Source organism: Biomphalaria glabrata, chromosome 6 (assembly GCF_947242115.1).
Source record: "Biomphalaria glabrata chromosome 6, xgBioGlab47.1, whole genome shotgun sequence".
NCBI classification, from domain to species: Eukaryota; Metazoa; Mollusca; class Gastropoda; family Planorbidae; genus Biomphalaria; species Biomphalaria glabrata.
Genome location: NC_074716.1, coordinates 15,059,501 through 15,080,004, shown reverse-complemented (window position 1 = coordinate 15,080,004; position 20,504 = coordinate 15,059,501). Strand labels below are relative to the sequence as shown.

At 31.5% G+C, this 20,504-nt stretch overlaps 1 protein-coding gene across 1 annotated transcript; it reads right to left on the bottom strand.

Annotated features, from left to right (window-relative positions):
• Window positions 1–1,025: 1,025 nt before the first annotated feature.
• On the bottom strand, window positions 1,026–19,865 carry LOC106057600 (uncharacterized). The gene is made up of 20 exons (XM_013214849.2): window positions 19,758–19,865; window positions 16,640–16,809; window positions 15,916–16,145; window positions 14,353–14,492; window positions 13,269–13,466; window positions 12,306–12,530; window positions 12,103–12,221; window positions 11,545–11,673; window positions 11,271–11,362; window positions 10,621–10,785; window positions 9,879–10,077; window positions 9,327–9,780; window positions 8,663–8,739; window positions 7,392–7,571; window positions 7,082–7,278; window positions 6,544–6,731; window positions 6,103–6,199; window positions 5,418–5,576; window positions 4,864–4,922; window positions 1,026–4,662 (listed from the first exon to the last, which is right to left on the bottom strand). The coding sequence occupies exons 2-20, from the start codon at window positions 16,735–16,737 to the stop codon at window positions 4,603–4,605; spliced, it is 3,066 nt and encodes a 1,021-aa protein (XP_013070303.2). The 5' UTR covers window positions 16,738–16,809; window positions 19,758–19,865; the 3' UTR covers window positions 1,026–4,602.
• Between the last annotated feature and the right edge of the window lie 639 nt (window positions 19,866–20,504).

The window sequence follows — 20,504 nt, the reverse complement described above, 5'->3', positions numbered from 1 at the left end:
AACTACAAAAGTCTGGACTGCATATACGGGAAGCTGCTGAAGAAATGAGTACCCTTTCATGCTTTCTGCAAAATGATGAGAAACTGACAAAAACCCAATCCATCGAAAAAGCAAAAGAAGGTAGTGAATACTATGGATTCCCTGTAATCAAAACAACCAAAAGAAAGAAAAGACTTGATGGGAAGTTGAGTTCTAATGTAGGACTGTCAATAGAACTGCAATTCAAACGTGTTGCGACAGAAGTGCTGGACAGAATCATATGGAGATGAAGGGCAGATTCCAAAGGCTGGAAAGAAAATGGATACCTTTGGGTTTCTTCTTCAACCAAGACACCTGTTAGATGAAGACACGCTTATGACAAACTGTGCTACTTTTCCTGTTTGTATGATGAAATAAATCGCAAATCGCTTTTTCAATGATGTCATTAATGCACGAGCACTTTTTTCATCAACACACCAGTAATACAATCACCAATAGACATATTGAGGAAACAGGTTTCATATGGTAATTACGTGTGCTCAAACCTTGCAACCTCCTCCGAATACTGCTAACTCAGGCCACCACTTCCATTTGGTCTTGTGAGAGATCATTCTCAAAGCTCAAGTTCATCAAAAACTTTCTCAGGAGCACAATAACGCAAGAAAGGCTTATCATGGCTTTAATGTCAGTGAAGTGACAAATACTAGAAAGTATCGATGAAGGGTTTGGGGTTGAGACCGCATAGATTGCAGTGGCCTAAGACCGGCCGTGACTCTGAGCTTCAGAAATGCATTTTTCTCACAAGGACAGCGCACTATTACCCAAACCCCCCCCCTTGGCTAAATCCATGATATAAGCTTTGGCAATGTGTTATCCCTATTTCCTTGTTAATGATGGATGCTCCACCCTGCGCAACCATGGGAATCATTTTAAAAATATCACTGACCTTTATAGAATGATTAATATTACAATTTTTTTTCCCTCTAATGACCAAAAAGGTCTTCTTTTAGCAAATTAATGTAACAAAAGCAATACTCCAAGTCAAATACAAGTGAATACTTTATTATCACAGTGATGTAGCCATGGCCTTGACAAGACTAGTAGATGATAATCTAAATCTAGTGGACAGTTCAACAGGAGGTCACATCTTATTTTGAAAATGAGTCACAAAAATGTTGTCACCAATATTTCTTGTTGACAATATTTACATATCAATAAAATAATTGAATTAACTTCAAAGAAATCATTGTGTATATTATTAATAATATTTAGAAACAAAGATAAAAGAAAGTGTTATAAAAGCAATGATAAGGTAAATATTATAGATTATTAAATATATCTATTACTTTCTCTCTCTCTCTCTCTCAAGATGCAAAGTATTTCAACAACTAGAACAGTAGTACACATTCATTTTAATTTTTAAGATTTGCATGAATCCTTTTAAGCAAATTTATAAAGCATTGACCATTATTCTTGACAATAGAATTACTTAGTAGTAAACCAGACAAATTATCTATAATACATTTTAAATCTGATTCATATATCCTGTCCAGACCTTTCAGGATAAGAAAACAAAAATGATTTTAAACATTTAATGCATTTGAAATAGGTCTACATATTTCAGTTATAATCATGTTTATTAAACATATGCTAATAATATGTTTCAAAAATCCTGTATACTGGTACATCTTTCAGCATTAAAAAAAAGATGCTATTGAGCTTTTTATACATTTGAAATATAATGTCTAGATCTTTCAGTTCATGATAAAGACTGATTTGAAACCTATCTTCAGAAATGTTGCACTGACTCTCATAGAGACAGGAACACAACGTCAGACACAAATGACATGTCACAAGACAAGGTCTTACATTCTTGTCTAGTTCAAGGTTGAAAGCAATAAATACTAAAACTGCTAGACACATTTCATGGTTTACATGTCTAGGACATTTATTTTTTTTTACATCTGTGACCCCAGAAACAGGAGGATCTAGTGAACAAGACTTGTCTAGTACTGAAGGAATGAGGATCCAGGGGAAATAACTTAGTAAATAGCATTAATCAGTTACAACCTCCACCCTCATGTAGCCTAGAAACAAATCTTTCATAAACCTTTCTGAAAGAAAGAGATTTACCACATTCTATAATTTTAATGTAAAGTCTAGTCAGTCTTGTTAATCTAACTTATATTGATTCATTTATTTCTCTAGCTAGTTCATGTAATTCATTCTATGGCACATGAAAAGAGAATGCATGTGTATTAGTGAATAAACATAAGAGTAGTGCTATTCACTTTTCACTTCTGGATTTGTCTAGTTGCACAGCCCATGCTTCAACCTCTTACCTAATAGAACTTTGTAAGATCCTCAGTGTCGTCTGAAACTAACAGTACAGAGTTAATGTTTCTTGCATCGAAACAGAATGAACACTCTTTGTATATGTCTTTAATTTCTCTGTTAAACAAAGAAAAACTGTTTTTAAACAAATATGAAATTAAAGAATGATAGACCAATATTCACAATAGATAGAAATATATTTTTAAAAAGAAGAATCTGTATCAAAGATGTGAAGGTAAATTTAAAAAAACAACAACAAAAGTCCAATAAAAACAGTAACCAAATTATTTCATTAATTAAAGTATGTTATATAAAGTATATATATTATATGTCTTACATTTTAATTTGTATTCAAATAAAAATAATTTCTCTAAGCAGTTAATTGAATTGATCCCATCAAAATGCTGAGCAGGGAAATGTATCAGCAGTGACACTGGACCTGTATGGGAGCTACAAGGCACTACTGCTACACAGCACAGTGTCTTGCAATGACACCACAAGAAAAATCAATCAATTCAAAGATCGTATCAAGTATGTAATATAATAACATAGTGTTGACAAAAGTAAAGTCCCCTTCCATACCTAGCACTTCAAGGGATGAATGATTTAAGGTTCATTTGTTTTTTTCTTTGTGGCCACTGAAGATGCCATTTAGATAGCCCAATGATCTTTAATCAATATTATAAAAATAATTTATGGCAGAATAAACAATTTGAAAAATAAAAGTTACCCAAAAATATTGAAATAAAAGGCAAAGATACTATTTAACTCACTCAAACCAAATAAGCTACTAAAATTGTCCCAATTACCGAAATATTGACTTTAATTAACAATTGTTAAATATTTATTTAATTAACATAAAGCAGTGCTTTAGTTATGTGAAAAATATATTTTAAAAGTATTAAATGAATTAACAAAAAAATTACATTAAAATAAACCTTCTAATTCAATTATATTTACAATTTAGAAACTGCCAATAAAAAGAAATGAAAAAAAAATAGAATGCACTGACATAAAAAAAAACACTTGAAAATCATGTATTTTACAATTAAATATAAAAAACTAAATTTAACAAGCTTTATTATATTTAAAAACATTAAGAACTATAGACCTAGTTTAAAACATATTTTGTTTGCTTATTTGTCTCATTTGTACATATTTTTTTTAGAGTATAATTTTAACAAGTTTTAGAGAAAGTAAACCATAATTGTTGTGAAAATGAAATTTACCATTTTGTTTCATTGTTTTTGACAATGTAATTTTACATTAACAAGGTTACAAAAGACAGTTTGTGTGGAAACACAAACTCAAAATCGGCCCCCGAAGTGGTCCACCCAGGCAGGTTTCAATATTTTCAGAAAGAACATCCGAATGAAATTATATCAAAGACAAATGAGAGATAAGAATGGAAAAAGAAGGTTAACAGATCTTGTGTATTGCCCCAACGGTCCCGCAGATCAAAGGATAGGTGAAAGTGAATGCAAAGTTAGATGTGAACCTGGCCTAACTAGTTCCCCTTTCAGACCTTGTGGTCTATAGGGCAGATGATGTTAAGTTCATCTGTTTTTGTGGCCTACGGTTAACGAGGGTGTCATGTAGCCAGCACAACGACCAACCGCCGTCCCAGTCTTCACCAGGATTCTAACCCGGTACCCCCGGTTCGGAAGCCAAGTGCTTTACCGCTCAGCCACCGTGCCTCCCCTGGCCTAACTGATGTCTTATAATTGATCTAATTGTTTTGAAAAGACTCAATCTCTTATTCGAATCCTCAAAAAAAAAAAAAAAAAAATTTCTGCAATAAAAAAAAAGTTCAGAAAAATGAAGTTTTCAAGATTACTATTCTTTTTAAATTAGGTCTAACTTGTAATGCATACTAATTAGCTTTTTCTCTTTAAAAAACTGCTTGCATAACTGATTTTAAAAATTAGATTTTTCGCTTTCAGAAAAAAAAAAGTAGCCGTTGCATCAGAACTTTGAATGGTCTAAAAATATTGTGATGTCGGATTTTCAATATCTTTTCTAGTTTACGAGATCTAAACGGGATGGACGACAGACATTTCGCACAAAACTAATAGCGTCTTTTCCCCTTTCGATGCCGCTAAAAATGACTAATTAAAAAATTAATTTCACAAAAACATATTTGAATAAAAAAATGTGTAACAAATGCTTGCAGTACAGTTTTAAAAAAAACTTAATTTACATTACTATTCCAAGACTTAGATGGAGAAAGGAACTTAATATAAAACTTGTTAGAACCAAATACTGTTGTGGTCTTGTTAGATTACTTGATCATAGAAACTGTTTGAGAACATCGACAACCTTGTCCTCTTCCTTCCAGCGCTGCATAATCTGTCAAAACAACAAACTCTGAGGAACAGTTTATCTGAGGTACTCCTAACAGACATTTACAGCCATAAGAAGACTTTTACACTTTTACAGCAGCAATTTTAGACAAATGTTAACTATTAAAATAATTTTCTTTTCCTAAGACTTAAGAAAAAAGAAATGCTTTATATAACCTAAATTACAAACCTGTAATAAAATACTTACATGTCCCCAAATATCAACTGGTCCATGAGACTTATCACTAGACTGGTTAGTGTGTACCACTATGGACAAGACAGCAAAAAAGACTAATCAATATTTTTGAAGACCAACAGAATGAAATGACAGGCTAATATAAACTAAACATTTACAAAAATGGAAGGGCTGATCAATAAAAAATCCCCTATTAATGGATTTAGATTGATCCCACCTACATCTGCCTTCCAAAACAATAAAATAAAAAATGTCATTAATTTTCTTTTACTTTTGCACTTAAAATAAAATGAAATTATACTAATAATCGTACGTTATTATATCATTAAAATCTTTGCATAGTTCCTATATTAAAATTTCTTTTGAAACTCCATTAAGTCAGGTACTCCATAAAACTTGAGTTCTTTTATTGCAGACATTCTTTTAAAACAGTTATTAACTATTATGAACATTACATACTTCAATTTGGAGTATGATATATATATATATATATATATTTTTTTTTTAAACTTGTAACAAGAAGTTGGTTTGATTCTAATCAAAAGGATTTCTCCACACAGACTTACTGTAGTTCAGAGTATTTAATGTACTGACAATAGCATCTTTAACATCTTCTGGAGGTTTGCTTTGCAACAATGCCATCAACAGGTGCGACCCACCATGAAAATTGAACAGTTGGCAGATCCGCCTGTCACTGGCCAATAGCAGTTGAGTTATAGACAGACCTGTCAAAAAAGAAAAAAAAATTTCCCAATCTTATTGGATGTGACTCCAACCAGTGCACTGTAAAATGTTAAAAGTTCTATCAACCTGTCAGGTTCAATAAAAAAAATCTGATGGAAAATTTCATACTTAGTCTAAACCAGTTTTGCTTTGTTCAAACTTAGAATTTTTTAATCCAACAATTATAGAATGTCAAAAACATTTAATTTCTAGTCTTAGGAAACTTTATTCTGTCTTATTTTCTTTTTTTCTTAAATCAAATGGAATGGATCACATGTTACAACAGTCTTTGACTAGGAGACTTACTAAAAATGGTTAATCTTACAAATATTAGCAGTTGGGGTGCAATTGTTTACATTAATTTCCATGAAGCTTGAATAGGCTATGTATTATTTCTGCTTTGTTTATATCCAAAGTTTGTTTACAAGCATGCTTTACATTCATAATTATAGCCCAATGACATAATGAAATTCTGTGTTATAAGCTTTTTACACTACTTTGAAAGCACTACATTAAGATAAGTCCTACCTGTGATCTCTAGTAAACGGTCATTCTCATTTATTCTTAAAAATCTGACCAGTTTTGGAATACAACCAAGTTTGGACAACTCCATATGAAGATAATTCTATTTTAAAAATAAAAAAAAAATAAAAATGCAATTTTAACAGAAGTGAAATTTTATTAAAAAAACAACAACAAACACATAAATATTACACATTGTTTTTCAACTTTAAGCATGCAGCCTTAATTCAGGAAAGGTTGGGATTTAAATTTAAAATTATATAATATCCATTAGTTTACACAACAAATATGAGCTTATGACCCTTAACTGCTATATCCATACACTGGCTGCATGGCACTTTCGTTTAAAACAAAAATAATTTATAATTAAAAAAAAAACAACTTCCTTAACCTAAAATAATGGTTAAAAAGTTGGGATGCCAGGTCATTTGATAACAAAATTATTACCTGCCCATTTTTCACAAGATCCATCAGCAAAAATAAACTAATTTGTTTAAACTCTGGATCTAAACTAAATATTCCTTTCAAAACATCAGCAGCAGAAGATCTGAGAATCCTTTCACAACACTGAGGTATGATGTCACTTCCTGCTTCTAGAGGGGATGTCAGATATGCCAGAGCATCTTTATCAAAGTCTTAAAAAGATAAAAATATACATAATTTGAGTTTAACTTTCTAAAAAAAACAAAAACTTCAGCAAAGGAAGGATAGATTTATCCAGCTGTTTAGAGCTAAGCTGCATTAGAAGATATAACATAATTCAGCACCTTGATCCTTTAATAAATAGTTCAGCCAATAGGCTGTGGTTCAAGTCAGTCATATGCACATCATTCAGCCATTATATTTCAATAATGACTTTATACTTTGTTGTCATTTTTATTATTTTTTATTTTTATAACCTGCACAAGAGAATGTCAATATTAACATAAATATACTCCTAATTAATTCTTTTCTATTATACAATACATTTCTATATACAAATTACCTCTAATTCCACTAAGTTTGCTGTTCTGCTGTCCAAATGTAAAGCTACTGATACGTCCAGTAAGTTCATCAGTAGTTTCTGAAACAATTCCTCTAGCCTGAGAAACAGTAATCTTCTGATGAATAGGCTTTTTCTCAGTTCTGGGAGTCAAGGGAGAGAATAAGCTATACTTTTTACTGTCCAACACAGTTGTCTCTCTTGAAATAGATAAAACATAATGAAAGAAAACATACTAAACTTCCTTTGAAATACTATGTTGTTGTTTTTTTCTTGAGTCATTTGTAAATGGTACCTATATCTAGACATATACCTTTTCATATAATCACTAGAAGCAACTCTTCCTTTACTCTGGACAACATAAGAACTGTGGGGCCTTTGTTTTATATTCAACATATCAGTTGCCAATGGTTTTAGGTCTGTGTTGTAGTCAGTCCGGGTATTCAATATTGCAGATTTAGGTCGCTGGACATCAGCTGAGATAGCTCTTTGTCTGTAGGACATTGTAGACATTTAATACATTTTTTTTGGGGGGGGGGGGGGGGGGGAACTGATGAAACGAATTAATTTTTAAAAAGTGTATGCCAAGTGGACCTATTCGACAATCACATGGCTATCATGTTTATTGCCACATGTTTCATTTTATGTCAATGGCAGTTTATGAAATTATAAAATACTACAAATTATATTATACAGTGATCCTTATAAGTTACACAATGATGGGAGTGAGAAAATCAGTTAACCATTAAAAACATGTTCCCAAGTCAGAACCCTACTGACAAACAAGCTACAAAACACTAGTGGCTCAATATTTTTATATTTATTAAAAGATCATTAGTCACTGAGTATGAATGGTAAACTAAGTACCTAAGTTAGAATGGACTACAAATAGAGCCTAACCAGCATTAGCCTCAATAGAACAGATCAAAGGAATGACTCTAGAGCACAATCTGAGCTAACTATATCCCATCTTCTGTGGCCTCAATATGGACCTGGGTGTGAACATGTTAGTGGGACCAGATAGGTGAATAAGAGTACCAAAACTTGTTTCTTCTGGAGTCTGGAAACCAACACATTCAATGCATGGTATTTAAGTTGCAGGTTAGGAATGCAAGAGAGACACAGTAGCCAGGTCCAAACAAGCCACCACACCATTCAACAAGGGCACCACCTCTAGTATTCATAAGCTGGAGTGGCAGTCCCTTCATGGTTCAGTCACATAAAAGGAATTAGAAAAATTCCCTTTAGTTGTGCAGCCTTCTGCCATAAATAGGGATCCAGGGGCCTGCATTACATATATGGTGTGACCCAGTAATGGTCCAATATATTGTGGAACTTTCAGACTAGACTAGGGAATGAATAGCTCCCAGTCCATGCCTGAGTGAAATCCTTCTCAGTGGTCCAAGGGATCATGGGGATACACTGTGCTCTGATTCACTTTTTTTAAGTGTCTGAGCTAGAATTTAAATTTTAAACTACAGCTTATATACTATAAGTATATGAATGAGCTAAGCCCAGATCCCTACTGGTAAACAAAGTTACAGTCTACATTTATTAAATGTTAAACAACAATGTGAATACAACCTATGTTTGGTTGGGCTAGTTCTAGATTTGTCATCACTTGCTTGCAAACACAGTCTTATAATTGTTGTGCTCATTATCTATGAAAGCCAAAATGTTGACATGAATCATTTTAATAGAAATTGTCACAATATAAATTACATAATTTATATTTTACTATTTTTCATCAGATTGTTTAAAACAATATAATAATAATAAACATGTAATTATCCAATCCTCTTCATCACAGTCAATTTACAATGGACCCCTGGGTACACAGGCTTTATGGGAAATGAAAAGGCTGAAAGACTATCAAAGGTGGGATCATCCCTGGAACAACCAAACAGACTAGTTCATTACTACGCTCTCAGGTTAATATTTGCCAGTAATCACAAAGAAGAGAGGCTCAAAAAAGGAGCATCAAAATACATTAACCCTCTGTGCCCTCCCTTGCGAAACTGTGAATCATACCCTTTTAGAATGTCCTTATTTAATTCACCTTAAGCAGACCCTACTACCACTACAGCCCAACATAACCAACATTCTGTATGGCAGTGCGGAGCAACTGAAAAAACAGCACAGTCTAACAAAAGAGCCAACAGCTTAGCATAAAAAAAAAATGACTAGAAGAAGAATCTAATTGTCATCCTGATTAGTGAAAGAGCTGAGTAGACTAAAGAATATATACCTTAAAATGGATATCATCCACCAGAAGAGTTTGGCTCATTACATAAAACAATCCTTCTTCTATTAATTGTCTTCTTAATAGTTTCTTTTCTGCTAACATTTCTTTTTGTGTCAGTTTTTCTTGCAGTTTCTTTTTTCCTTTCAATTCTGTTTGGCTGGAGAATGCTTGTTTCTCTGGCTGTTCAGTTGATGGCAAATAACCAGATGTCACTGTCACAAAGAGGATAAAATTGAGCAACAATTTAACAACATTTGTTTCCTGAGTACCAACTGGCACAGCACTGGAACTGTTTAGATCAGTTGTGTTTGTTGAATGTGCTGGTAACTGATCTTGGCTTTTAGTACTCCACAAGTTACATCTGCTAGCAAAGTGTTTGAAGAGAGCCATGACTTGAGGACCAACTTTCTCCCAAACAAAGAAGACATGCTTATGACTTAAATGCTTCAGTTGGTGTCTACAAAATACAAAGTTATAATCCATGGATTTTAGGTTTACCTAACTTTAAAGATTATGCATGTTTAATTAATCCCTTTAGCCCTGTTATTATCTTACCTCATATCTTCTTTTAAAATAATTTCATCATTAATATATACAAAGCTTTGGTTCTGTTGACTCTTTGGACGATTTAGTGGCCAGACGCACAATTGATTAAAACAGCCAATCAGTGCAGCAATTATAGTCAGCTGATCACAATTGATGTTTCCAAATTTACTAAGCTCACATGTCAATTGTTCATGTCTTTCTAGAAAACCTGCATTGGATTTGCAAAATATGTTTATGTCTTTAAACATTAAATATAATTTTTTCATGAATTTAAAATTAGATAAGAAAACAAAGACAGCAATCTAGAAGCAAAGAAAAACAACAAACAACAACAACAATCATCTAAAAACTAAATACATGCATCCTATTTAAAAACAATCATCTAGAAACAAAAGACGTCCTAGAAACAACAACAAAAATTATCTAGAAACAACAACAACTTGAGTTTAATTACATATTTACAGTTGGCTCTGAAAACCAAGATTAAACTAAGCTGGTAGCACACCTACAAGGTTGGAAAGAGGTTGCAAACATTGCTGAAGACTGATTTCTGTGAAGACAGCTTGCCACCCAATGGGCTGAATTGCATGGGACAATTTAAATCTAAAGAAGATAAATTCTTCACAGATATAGATATCTAGATGTTTGCCATCATCAGTATTTTGATGGAAAACATAAACAAAAGAAAGTGAACTCTACACAAGATCAATATTTAATTTAAAAAGAAAACAAAAACTACATAATAACTAACCAAATTTTTCCACTAGAAAAACCAAATGATCAACCAAGTCATCTAAATGTTTCCACAACTGACAGTCTGAGCAACGTAATCTCTTAGGCCCAGAAAAACTCAATTGAACATCTCTGTTTCTATTTACATTCAGTTGTTCATAGTTGGTATCCATGGTAAATGATTCTAAAAAAATAATAAAATCAAGTTCATGACATATTTATTGCATTAGAATAAAGATTTTTTGTCAAACTTTGCTCCCTATTGAATACAGTGTTATGTCTCATTAAATTTAATTAGATTTTAATTTTTTAAAAGCTGATTATCTTCATTAAACAAAAATGTTTATAATAATGTATATATACTTGCAATATTTTGTTCTTAGTGTTAAATTATTTTTACCCTGAACTTATATGAGGGTGGTGGTGGCAGAGTGGCAAAGTGCTTGGATTAGGAACTGAAGAGTCTCTGGTTTGAATCCCTGTGAAGACTGGGATTTTGAATTAGGGATTTTTAGATGCTCCTTAGTCCACCAAATTCTAATGATTATCTGATAGTAGTTGGGGAAAAGTATAATCAGTTGGCTATGCATGGGCCACAGGAACAGATGACCTTTACATCACTTGCCCCATAGATCACAAGGTCTGAAAGGGTTAATTTACTTTACTCACCTGATACACAGATCATAAACTGCTTTGCATTGGAACTATTTTTAGTGTTCAGTAATTCTTCAATTAAGCAGCAGGTACCAGCTATCACTTTCCTTTGCAAATATTTTGTTAAAAAATATGTTAGTAAAATCTTGTAATAAAACAATATTTAAAATTATAAAATTGTTCAATATGTTTTAAATATTAAGTATCAAATTATAATGTTACAAACAGAAATTATCAATCAAGTAGTTTGTGATTTTCTACATCATTTGAATGAAAACTTTTTATATACCTGCACTGTGACTGTTTATTCAAGCAGATGCATACAGCAATAGTTTGAGGATGGTTGAGCAGAACACTTCTAGTAACATCATCACCAGCAAGATATGTCAGTAACTTTAAAGCTTGACACTGGCTTTGACTAAAAACAAAAAACAAACTGCAAATCACTGATCATTAATTATACAAAAGAGTCTACCCAATTCTAAAGAGTATCTGTGCTGACCACATGACACTCTTGTTAACCATCGCCCAAAGAAAGCAGAAGACTTTTACATCTTCTGCCCTGTAGGTCTGAAAGAGTTACTTTACTTTTTTACTTCAAAGATTGTTAGTCATGTTTGAGACATTAGTTCGGAAATAAGCATTATTATAACTAAAACTCCTCTTTGAGGAGACTAAGCAGAGATTTATTTATGTAAGCTTAAAAGTTTTAACTGAATAGTATAGGAAGAAAGTTAGACATAAATAATGAACAACTACATTCACATAAGTAAGACTGAAAAGAGTAAAACGTTTTTCTTTTCATTAAGTATCTACAAATTTAGATTTCCTTAATTTAGTTATTTACCATTTTTGATAAGTCATCATGTCTGTGAGAATAGACATCAAACAAGTCTCTAATACATCTGTAGAAATTTTTTGTTTGAAAGTTTCTAAAATCTTAAGTAGTATTTCAATGAATACTCCCTGCAGACAGAAAAAGATAAAAAAGTATAGTTCAACTTTTAATGGTTTATAAAAACATAAGAATAAAAAAAATACATTACATACCTGTATATGATCATACTTTTGGTTTTGATTAAGTAAAGACAGCACATCTTGTTTGATTCTAGCATAAAATTCAGGAAGCTGTGAAATATTTTGTAATATTTCAAGGCAAGTAAGTTTCAAACTTTCTGAAGAGTTGCTGCCCTTTATAAGGCTAAGAACCAAAGGGTAAACAATGTCTTCTAGTTGTTGCTCCCAGAACATCATCAACTTGAGATGCTTGCTGATCTGAACAAATATAAAAAGTCATAAAGGTAATACAAGAGGTTTAGGCTACCTTTGAACTTTGTTTACAATTGAATAATTTCAACTATTCTGGTGTCACTTATTATATCACTTATTCAAGTGTATTTTTGTCTCATTTGCTTAAAAAATTTCAACTTACATTTATTTATGTGTTTAATTATTTTCCATTATGACTAAAATTAGCTCAGGAAATTCATGGGAAGTCAAAAAGATCATTGAGAGACTAGAATAATAAAACATTATGCTAGGAAAAATTGGTACAAATGCTCCTTCTTCCCTAGTGCTACTAGAGAATGGAATGGGTTGCCTGAGTCAGCCAGGAAAACCAATGACTTGGCAGAATTTAAGTCATTGATTAAGATGCATGACTAATAGATTGACTTAGAGACAGGCATAGGACATAATCATCTTCTTTTTTGAAGTAACGTCTTTATTTGATAAGATAAGATTATATAAGGAAAAGTGAACAAGATTCAGGAATCGCTTTAGTTCTTATTACTAGTTTGGTTTAGTAAATCTATTCAATTTGAATTAAGTATTTTTGAATGTATATAATTAAAGTGTTAGAATTTCAACTGATTATCCTTCTTTGCCTTATTCAATACAGAATTATGTTTATGTGAGGACAAAAATCTGTTACCACACTAAACAAAAGGTTTCCAAAGATAGTTGCCAAGGTGCTTGTCAACATCAATTAATTCATAAAAATAAAATACTGACCTGGGCAATACATTTTAAAGCCAACACTTGCACCTCGTTAGACTTGGGATCAGATGCAAGGTTGAGGAGGCAGTCCAATACAGAGCAAGACTGCTTAAATAGAAATTCAAGTGTCTGTGGTAAGACCACTAATTTACTCAGAATTATAAGTGCTGCAGCTTGAACTGGAGAACTGTCACATCCTAATAAAGCTTGAAGCTATAATTAAATATATTTTAAAAAATATTCAGAACTTTTTAATTATTGGACCATCAATCTATCTAATCAGAGTAAAAGAGTGAAAAAAAATGAATTGAAAAAAAATAAATAAACATTGTACAGATATGAATGATGGAATTGAATCTGTAAAAATATTTGCATGTTTCTGATGAAACCAATTGTAATAAAGGTGAGCAGATGGTTTTGTTGTGTAGTCTAAAGAGATTATGATGAAATTAAGAAGTGGTCTGTCATAGTTCAGCTTATAAATAGGGTTGTTAAAGTTGCAGAGTGAAGAACATGCATGTTCAAGAGACTTGTGACAGTAGGGCATGCATTTTTAGTGAGTTGGATCTTATTTAAAATTTAAAGTATCACTTTAACGTGTGATTCTACATACATTTACATTGAAGTTGAAGGCTGTGCATATTTATAAATAAAAGTTCTATTCAAGTTTGTTTAAAAAGAAGTCTGTTCAAGTTTGTTTAAAAAGAAGTCTGTTCAAGTTTATTTAAAAAGAAGTCTGTTCAAGTTTATTTAAAAAGAAGTCTGTTCAAGTTTGTTTAAAAAGAAGTCTGTTCAAGTTTATTTAAAAAGAAGTCTGTTCAAGTTTATTTAAAAAGAAGTCTGTTCAAGTTTGTTTCAAGTTCTATATTAGGAACATAATACACCTGAACCAGTTTAGTTTTGCAAGCTGTTTGGAGCAACAAACCAATGACTGAGTATCAACAGCCCAAAGTATCAAGAAAATGACAGAAGCATTGTACACTCAATAAGGAAACAAAGTGAAAGGCTATGAATTTAACTTCCTAAGTATGTCTGTTTATGTAAGGTCTAACTATCACAGTGGGTATGATTATACTGGCAATGTGTGGTATGTACTTACATTTGATGCTTGATCTTTGGTTAATGAATCTATTCCTCTATAGCTTCTTGCCAATCTGGCAATGCTGGTTATTTGGTACAAACTCAGTTGATTATTGGAACATTTTTGCAAAGTTGAAAGCAAACTGTTTAAATCCAGAACTAGGGGAAAATATTTTCACAAATTAAATGGTATTAAGTGATTCTATTTGGCCACATTGACATGAATGTATATCATATTTAATATTAAAATAATGCATTTTATATAATTTTTTAATCAAATTTTTTTTTCTTTTAAGGAAAATTTGTGCAATCCATTTTTCCAAAACAAATTAAAAACCATTTGTTTTACCAACATACATTATGTGATATTTAGTATTACAAATACTTTTTCATTCATAATATTTTATGAAAACTTTCTAATCTGATTAGTAACTGCTAAAAATGCACTAATTCTCACCTGCTTTGACAATAACAATTGTAGGAAAAAATTTTGATTAGAAAGTTGCCAGCAAGTTAGGTTTAAACACAAAATTCATTTACCAAGGTTAATTTCAATAGGCTGGGGTATCTGTACTGCCAAAAATATGCCGTTATATATATAACTACAAAATCTTAAAAACAAATTCATTACATTTGTTAGAAAAATTATTTTAGTCAAATTATGAAATAAATATTGTTATCTTGAGCTCTAAAAAATCTCATTTGCTGATTGTTTTTTTTTCTTTGCATGTTTATGGACACACAAAACAAAATAAAATATATATTGCCTTTGAATGTTTAAAAATCTATTTGTTTTAATAATTCTTTTCATGATTTTAAACTTGTGAGAACACAAAAATAAATAGCAAATTAAGTAAGTAAGAAAAGTAAGTGTTCAAGAATTAGTACACACACACACACACAAATTGTGAGATCACACATCCGCATACCTTAGATCTTTGAGAGGCAGAGGAAAATATAAAAAAACAAAATAAGTTTTTAAAAAAAAAGGCAAACAGAATCAAAGTTGTAGGGTGTAAGTTTTTTTTATTTTTTTTTTATTAACAACATTTTTTATTACTACTGAATAAAAAGAAAAACAAATGTAGCATCATTTTCTGTTTAGAGTAAGTTCTCTAAAGTTACTTTGAATTTCATTAATTTCATGAATATGTAATGTAAAATTGAGTAATAAGATTGAAATGTTACATTACACTGAGTTAGACCTTAGCAGTTTTTTCTCAAGGAAAAATGAAAATGTTATAAAAATTAGCCCTAATTTTGTTGCTCATAAAATATCTATGAAAACTTGTTTTTGAAAGGTAATTTTATATGCAAAATATAATATGTAGCTTAATTTATTATGAGTTAAGGCAATTTATGTAAAAAATCAACAAAACCTTTAGTTAGATACCATACAGATTCCAGTAATACCTATTACTTCTAAGTAATTTGCTAAAAGCTGAAAATTACTTTTACCAATGTCTGAATGTTTTTGTTTGGCCATCACCATGAATCAAAACTTGACAAAAAAGAATTTAAAATATTGGCAACAGATAATAAGCATACAAGTGTAATAGAAGAGTAAAATTCAAGCAATCACCATTGTCTTCTCCATCTTCCTCATCTGGTAGGAGACTTGTGTTATCAGTTTCCAAGTTACCAGCAGATGTTTCTAAGTTCCTCAACCTTTCTGCCAGACGTAGTTCTCCATTGACTGAGTTCAAGCCTACAAAAGATTTGTGGCAAGTGCATTCAGTTGATAAGGTCAGTTCACCTTTGACCTTCAACTGCTCAGCAGCTGGAGCATGTTCTGCCAGGCACAACTGTTGACTAAATACAAACAAAAATATAAATGAAATAAGAAATTGTCATTAGAGCACCTAATATAGTCATGGATAAAAATGGTGAAAGGAAATGTTACATTTCTCCCCATTCCCACAGAGCCAAAATACATTTTGAAAATTTTACCAAAGTATTGCAACTGCAGTTTTTTTATTATTATTATTTGTTAGCTCTGATCAACATGGAAAGAAAATTTTAAACTGATTTTTGCCCAAAACTAAATATTTGTTTGGTATGTGCAACAGGTCCACTTTGTAGGCTCGGAACTCTAAATTTGTTCATTTATATAAAAAAAGACATTACATTTCAAAGTTCTTACATAATAATGCAATTTCTGAAATAATAGTGGAATTAAACTAGATATGGAGCTATAAAAGCAAGATACAACAATAGAGATTCAAGGACTAAGGAAATAATATAGTAAATTAAATTTGTAATATAGTCTTTTTTTTTTAGATTCTTCAAAACAAAATTCAACTCACCTTTCTATTTTAAATGAGCTCTTGGCACATCCATCTCCTCTAATATTAAATTGAGTTGCCCCAACATTACTTTTATGACTCTGAGGCCATGACCACATTGTCCTGTATGTAATCTTTCTATGCTTGAAAACTGTGACAACTTTTTACAGTTCTCAATTCTAAATTTGCACCTTGAGATAGAAAGAATATTATACATAGAAAGACTGAGTATTTGACTAATTTACCATCAACTCATCAATCTAAAGTATAAATTTTACAATCAGATGTACATCAAAGATAAGATTCTTATTCTCCAAGAGAATTTTGCCAAATAAGCAAAATGAAAAAAAAAACACACACAGTAGATGAGCAATAATTTGATATCAAAATGGTTTGGTAGTCTAATACTTTATTTACTTAATGTTGATATAGGAGTCAAAAAGTTGCCAACTAAGCAAATAAAAAAAAACATACACATAGTAGATGAGCAATAATTTGATTTCAAAAAGGTTTGGTCATCTAATACTTTATTTATATAATGTTGATAAAGAAGTAAAAAAAAATCTGGTAATCTATTGTATTTTTTTACCTGCTGTTTAGTGCCAATGAAATGCTCATACTCTTACCCTAAAAGCTCAGTAAATAAACAGTTGTATTAACTATTGAATAATAAAACACCATCTCTCCATTCAAACACAAGTGGCAAGCCATTGCTACAGAACTGAGATGATGTAACATTTGTAACTGCCTGATGGTTTATTGATAACACTTTAGCAGACTCTCTGGCTGGTCAACTAGCATGAATCTAACTAACAAGAAACTTACTAATAGCTTTGGTCTTGTCTAGACAAGCACAAAAAAAGTTATTAATAATAATAATAATAATAATAATAATAATAATCTTTATTATCCGTAAGGAAATTTGTCTTACAATTTGTGCATTACACCAAACAAAAAACATTATAACTATAAGAAACCAAAGTGTACATTCACACCAGACTCACTCATAATTTACTATAGCCTATCTGAGAGCAATTAAGATGTAAAAATTCATCCATATTATGCTCAAAATCTGAACTTTAACAGTTAAAAATAAGAAGATACATTCAAAGTAAACTTTCAGCAATCAACTTTTTTTTTTTCCAACCAAGTTAAGCTACTAGCTAGAGCTACAGATATTAGAGCTAACTGGATTCAGGAATGTTTTTGTATCGTCTAAAAAATCCCAGCATTCAATAAGAATAGAACTTGTTACCATCACTCAGTTCAGAAGAAGGCAATTTCGGTGATAAAGACAAAGTAAGTTAACATTTTTTTATTTTGTTCTCTAAATGTATAGAATCAATAAACTTAATAAACAGTTGGTTTATTAACAATATTTATTTCTGTTTATTATTAATCCTCATTCTCTATTTCTAAATCCATTCTAGAATTTAAGGCAACATAACATAACATACATATATACGCATCAATGAATATGAAACATATCATATTTAAAAATCAACATTCAATAGTTCATTAAGACAAATAGTCATTGAATCTAGTCGGCTTCTTCAACTGATCCCTTGGTCACAGGTAATGATGAGTTGAGTGACAAATGTGTTGATCATGAGTTCTATTATCAGTATCGGGGAATATATCTTCTTGTTCTGTTTCTCTGTTCAGGTCGATATGCACTCTCTTTCTTTGGTACACTGCACCATTGTCACCTCGAATAATGTAAGCTCTCTAGTTGACTTGGGACTGGATTCTTCCACATCTCCATGTAGGGTCTTTAGGTGATTGAAAATAGACCATCTTTCCAGTTCTCAGCTGACTTAAATTTCTTGACCTCTTATCATAAGATGTTTTTACACTCATCTGATGTTTTTCTTTCCTTCTCATAATGTTCTCTTGACATGTAGAAATCTTAATGTTACTCCTTTAGTTTGGTATCAGTGTTCGAGTCATCCAACCAAAAAACATCTGAGCTGGGCTTAGATTTGTGTCTTGCTTTGGAGTATTTCTAAATTCCAGGAGAGCTTCATAAGCATCTGACTTTGATTCTCTAGATTTCTTCATTATGTTCTTCAAAATTTTAACTGCTGACTCAGCCTTTCCATTGGATTGATGGTGTCATGGGGAGGATTTCAAATGAGTCACTCCCCAGTCCATCATAAATTTGGATAAATATTTTGGCATAAACTGAGGTCTGCTATCAGATATACAGACTTTGGGCACCCCATATCTTGCAAATAAATCTTTCACTTTCTTTATAATTGCGTATGTTGTTGTCAACTGTATGTTTTCTACCTCTATGAAATCTGAATAATAGTCTACTATAACTAGATATTGTTGATCACACATTTGGAACAAATCAATTCCAATCTTGTCCCATGGATTAGAACCTATTTTGTGCTGTATTAATTCTTCTCTTTGATTCTCTGGTTTGTTTTTCTGACAAATGTAACATGAGTTGGCTATTTCCTTTTTTCAAGCTGATAATCCAGGCCAGAAAACTGTTTCTTTTGCTCTTCTTTTTATTGAGTTTACTCCTAGATGTGCTGCATGGAGTTTTTCTTCTATTTCCTTGTGAAGTGATATGGATATGATTATTTGTTCTCCTTTCAACAAGAGTCCGTCTTCGTATGTTAACATGTCTCTTAGTGAAAAATATTGTTTGAGTTCAGGTAGACTATTGTGTTTGTCTGCACCTTTGCGCAACTTATCAACTATATTACTTATATAACTACTTTAATAAGTTCTATTTAGATATCTAGCTCTAGAGATCTAATCTAGATCTTGAGCTTCTAGAACTAGAGCTAAATGATAGAACCCTTTTTATATCATTATAGTAATACAGACATATCCATTAATGCCTAATTATGGCATTATTTTTATGATATAAAATTAATATAATTATAATCATTATTTAGTAAGCCTACTACTATAGTATATTTAATATTATTAGTACGTACTAGTTATCTAGTACTACTATTGGTAAAAATATGTCTAGATAGTAGATAGCCTGCCTAGATATAATACTTTTCATACGTTGATTCACATTTACAATTGATCTAAGTTAAGTAAATTGTAGCAAAAAAAAATTCCGTTAAAGATTTTCCAAAATACACGCACAGATCTTTTTGACTTTGATTACCTTAGCAAGTTAACATTCAGACTTTAAAATCGTAAGAATCGGCCATTGTTAAACATTGTGTTGCTGCGTCGAATTGCATTTCTAGCAGTTGGAAGCAGTTTAAAATCCTTTAAAAAAGAAAAAATGCCTAGTTTCTTGATCTAAAATTTTAATTAAAGACTTCATGTATCTAATTTAACAGAAAATGGGGAATAGATTAAACTTTGAGAATAAAGATTTATTTGGAAAACACAGGAGAAATATATGAAACAAGTTATTGTTTCATTTCTGTAATTAATGCGTCATCCGCTTGTTACCCCTCAGAGGAGCCTAAAATAGGGGGGGAGGGGGGAATTATCATCTTGTTTGTTAATTTTTAGACATATGAAAAGAATGGTTATAGACTACAGCCAAACCATAAACCGGTTCACTCTACTAGACGCCTACCCTATGCCCAGAATTGACGAACTAGCAGAAAAGATTTCCCAATACTCTTTATATAGCACTCTTGACCTGAAAAGTGCATACCATCACATTCCTATAAAAGAAGAGGAAAGTCCGTTCACAGCTTTCGAAGCATGTGGGAAACTGTATCAATTCCGTCGGATTCCGTTTGGCGTTACGAATGGAGTCGCCTGTTTTCAGCGTAAGATTGACAAAATCATCGAAGACGAACGACTCACTGACATTTTTGTTTCACAGTTTTGGATTCAGTGTATTCAAGTGTTATGAACAGAAAGATAAGAGAGTCGAAAATCATGTCTGTAT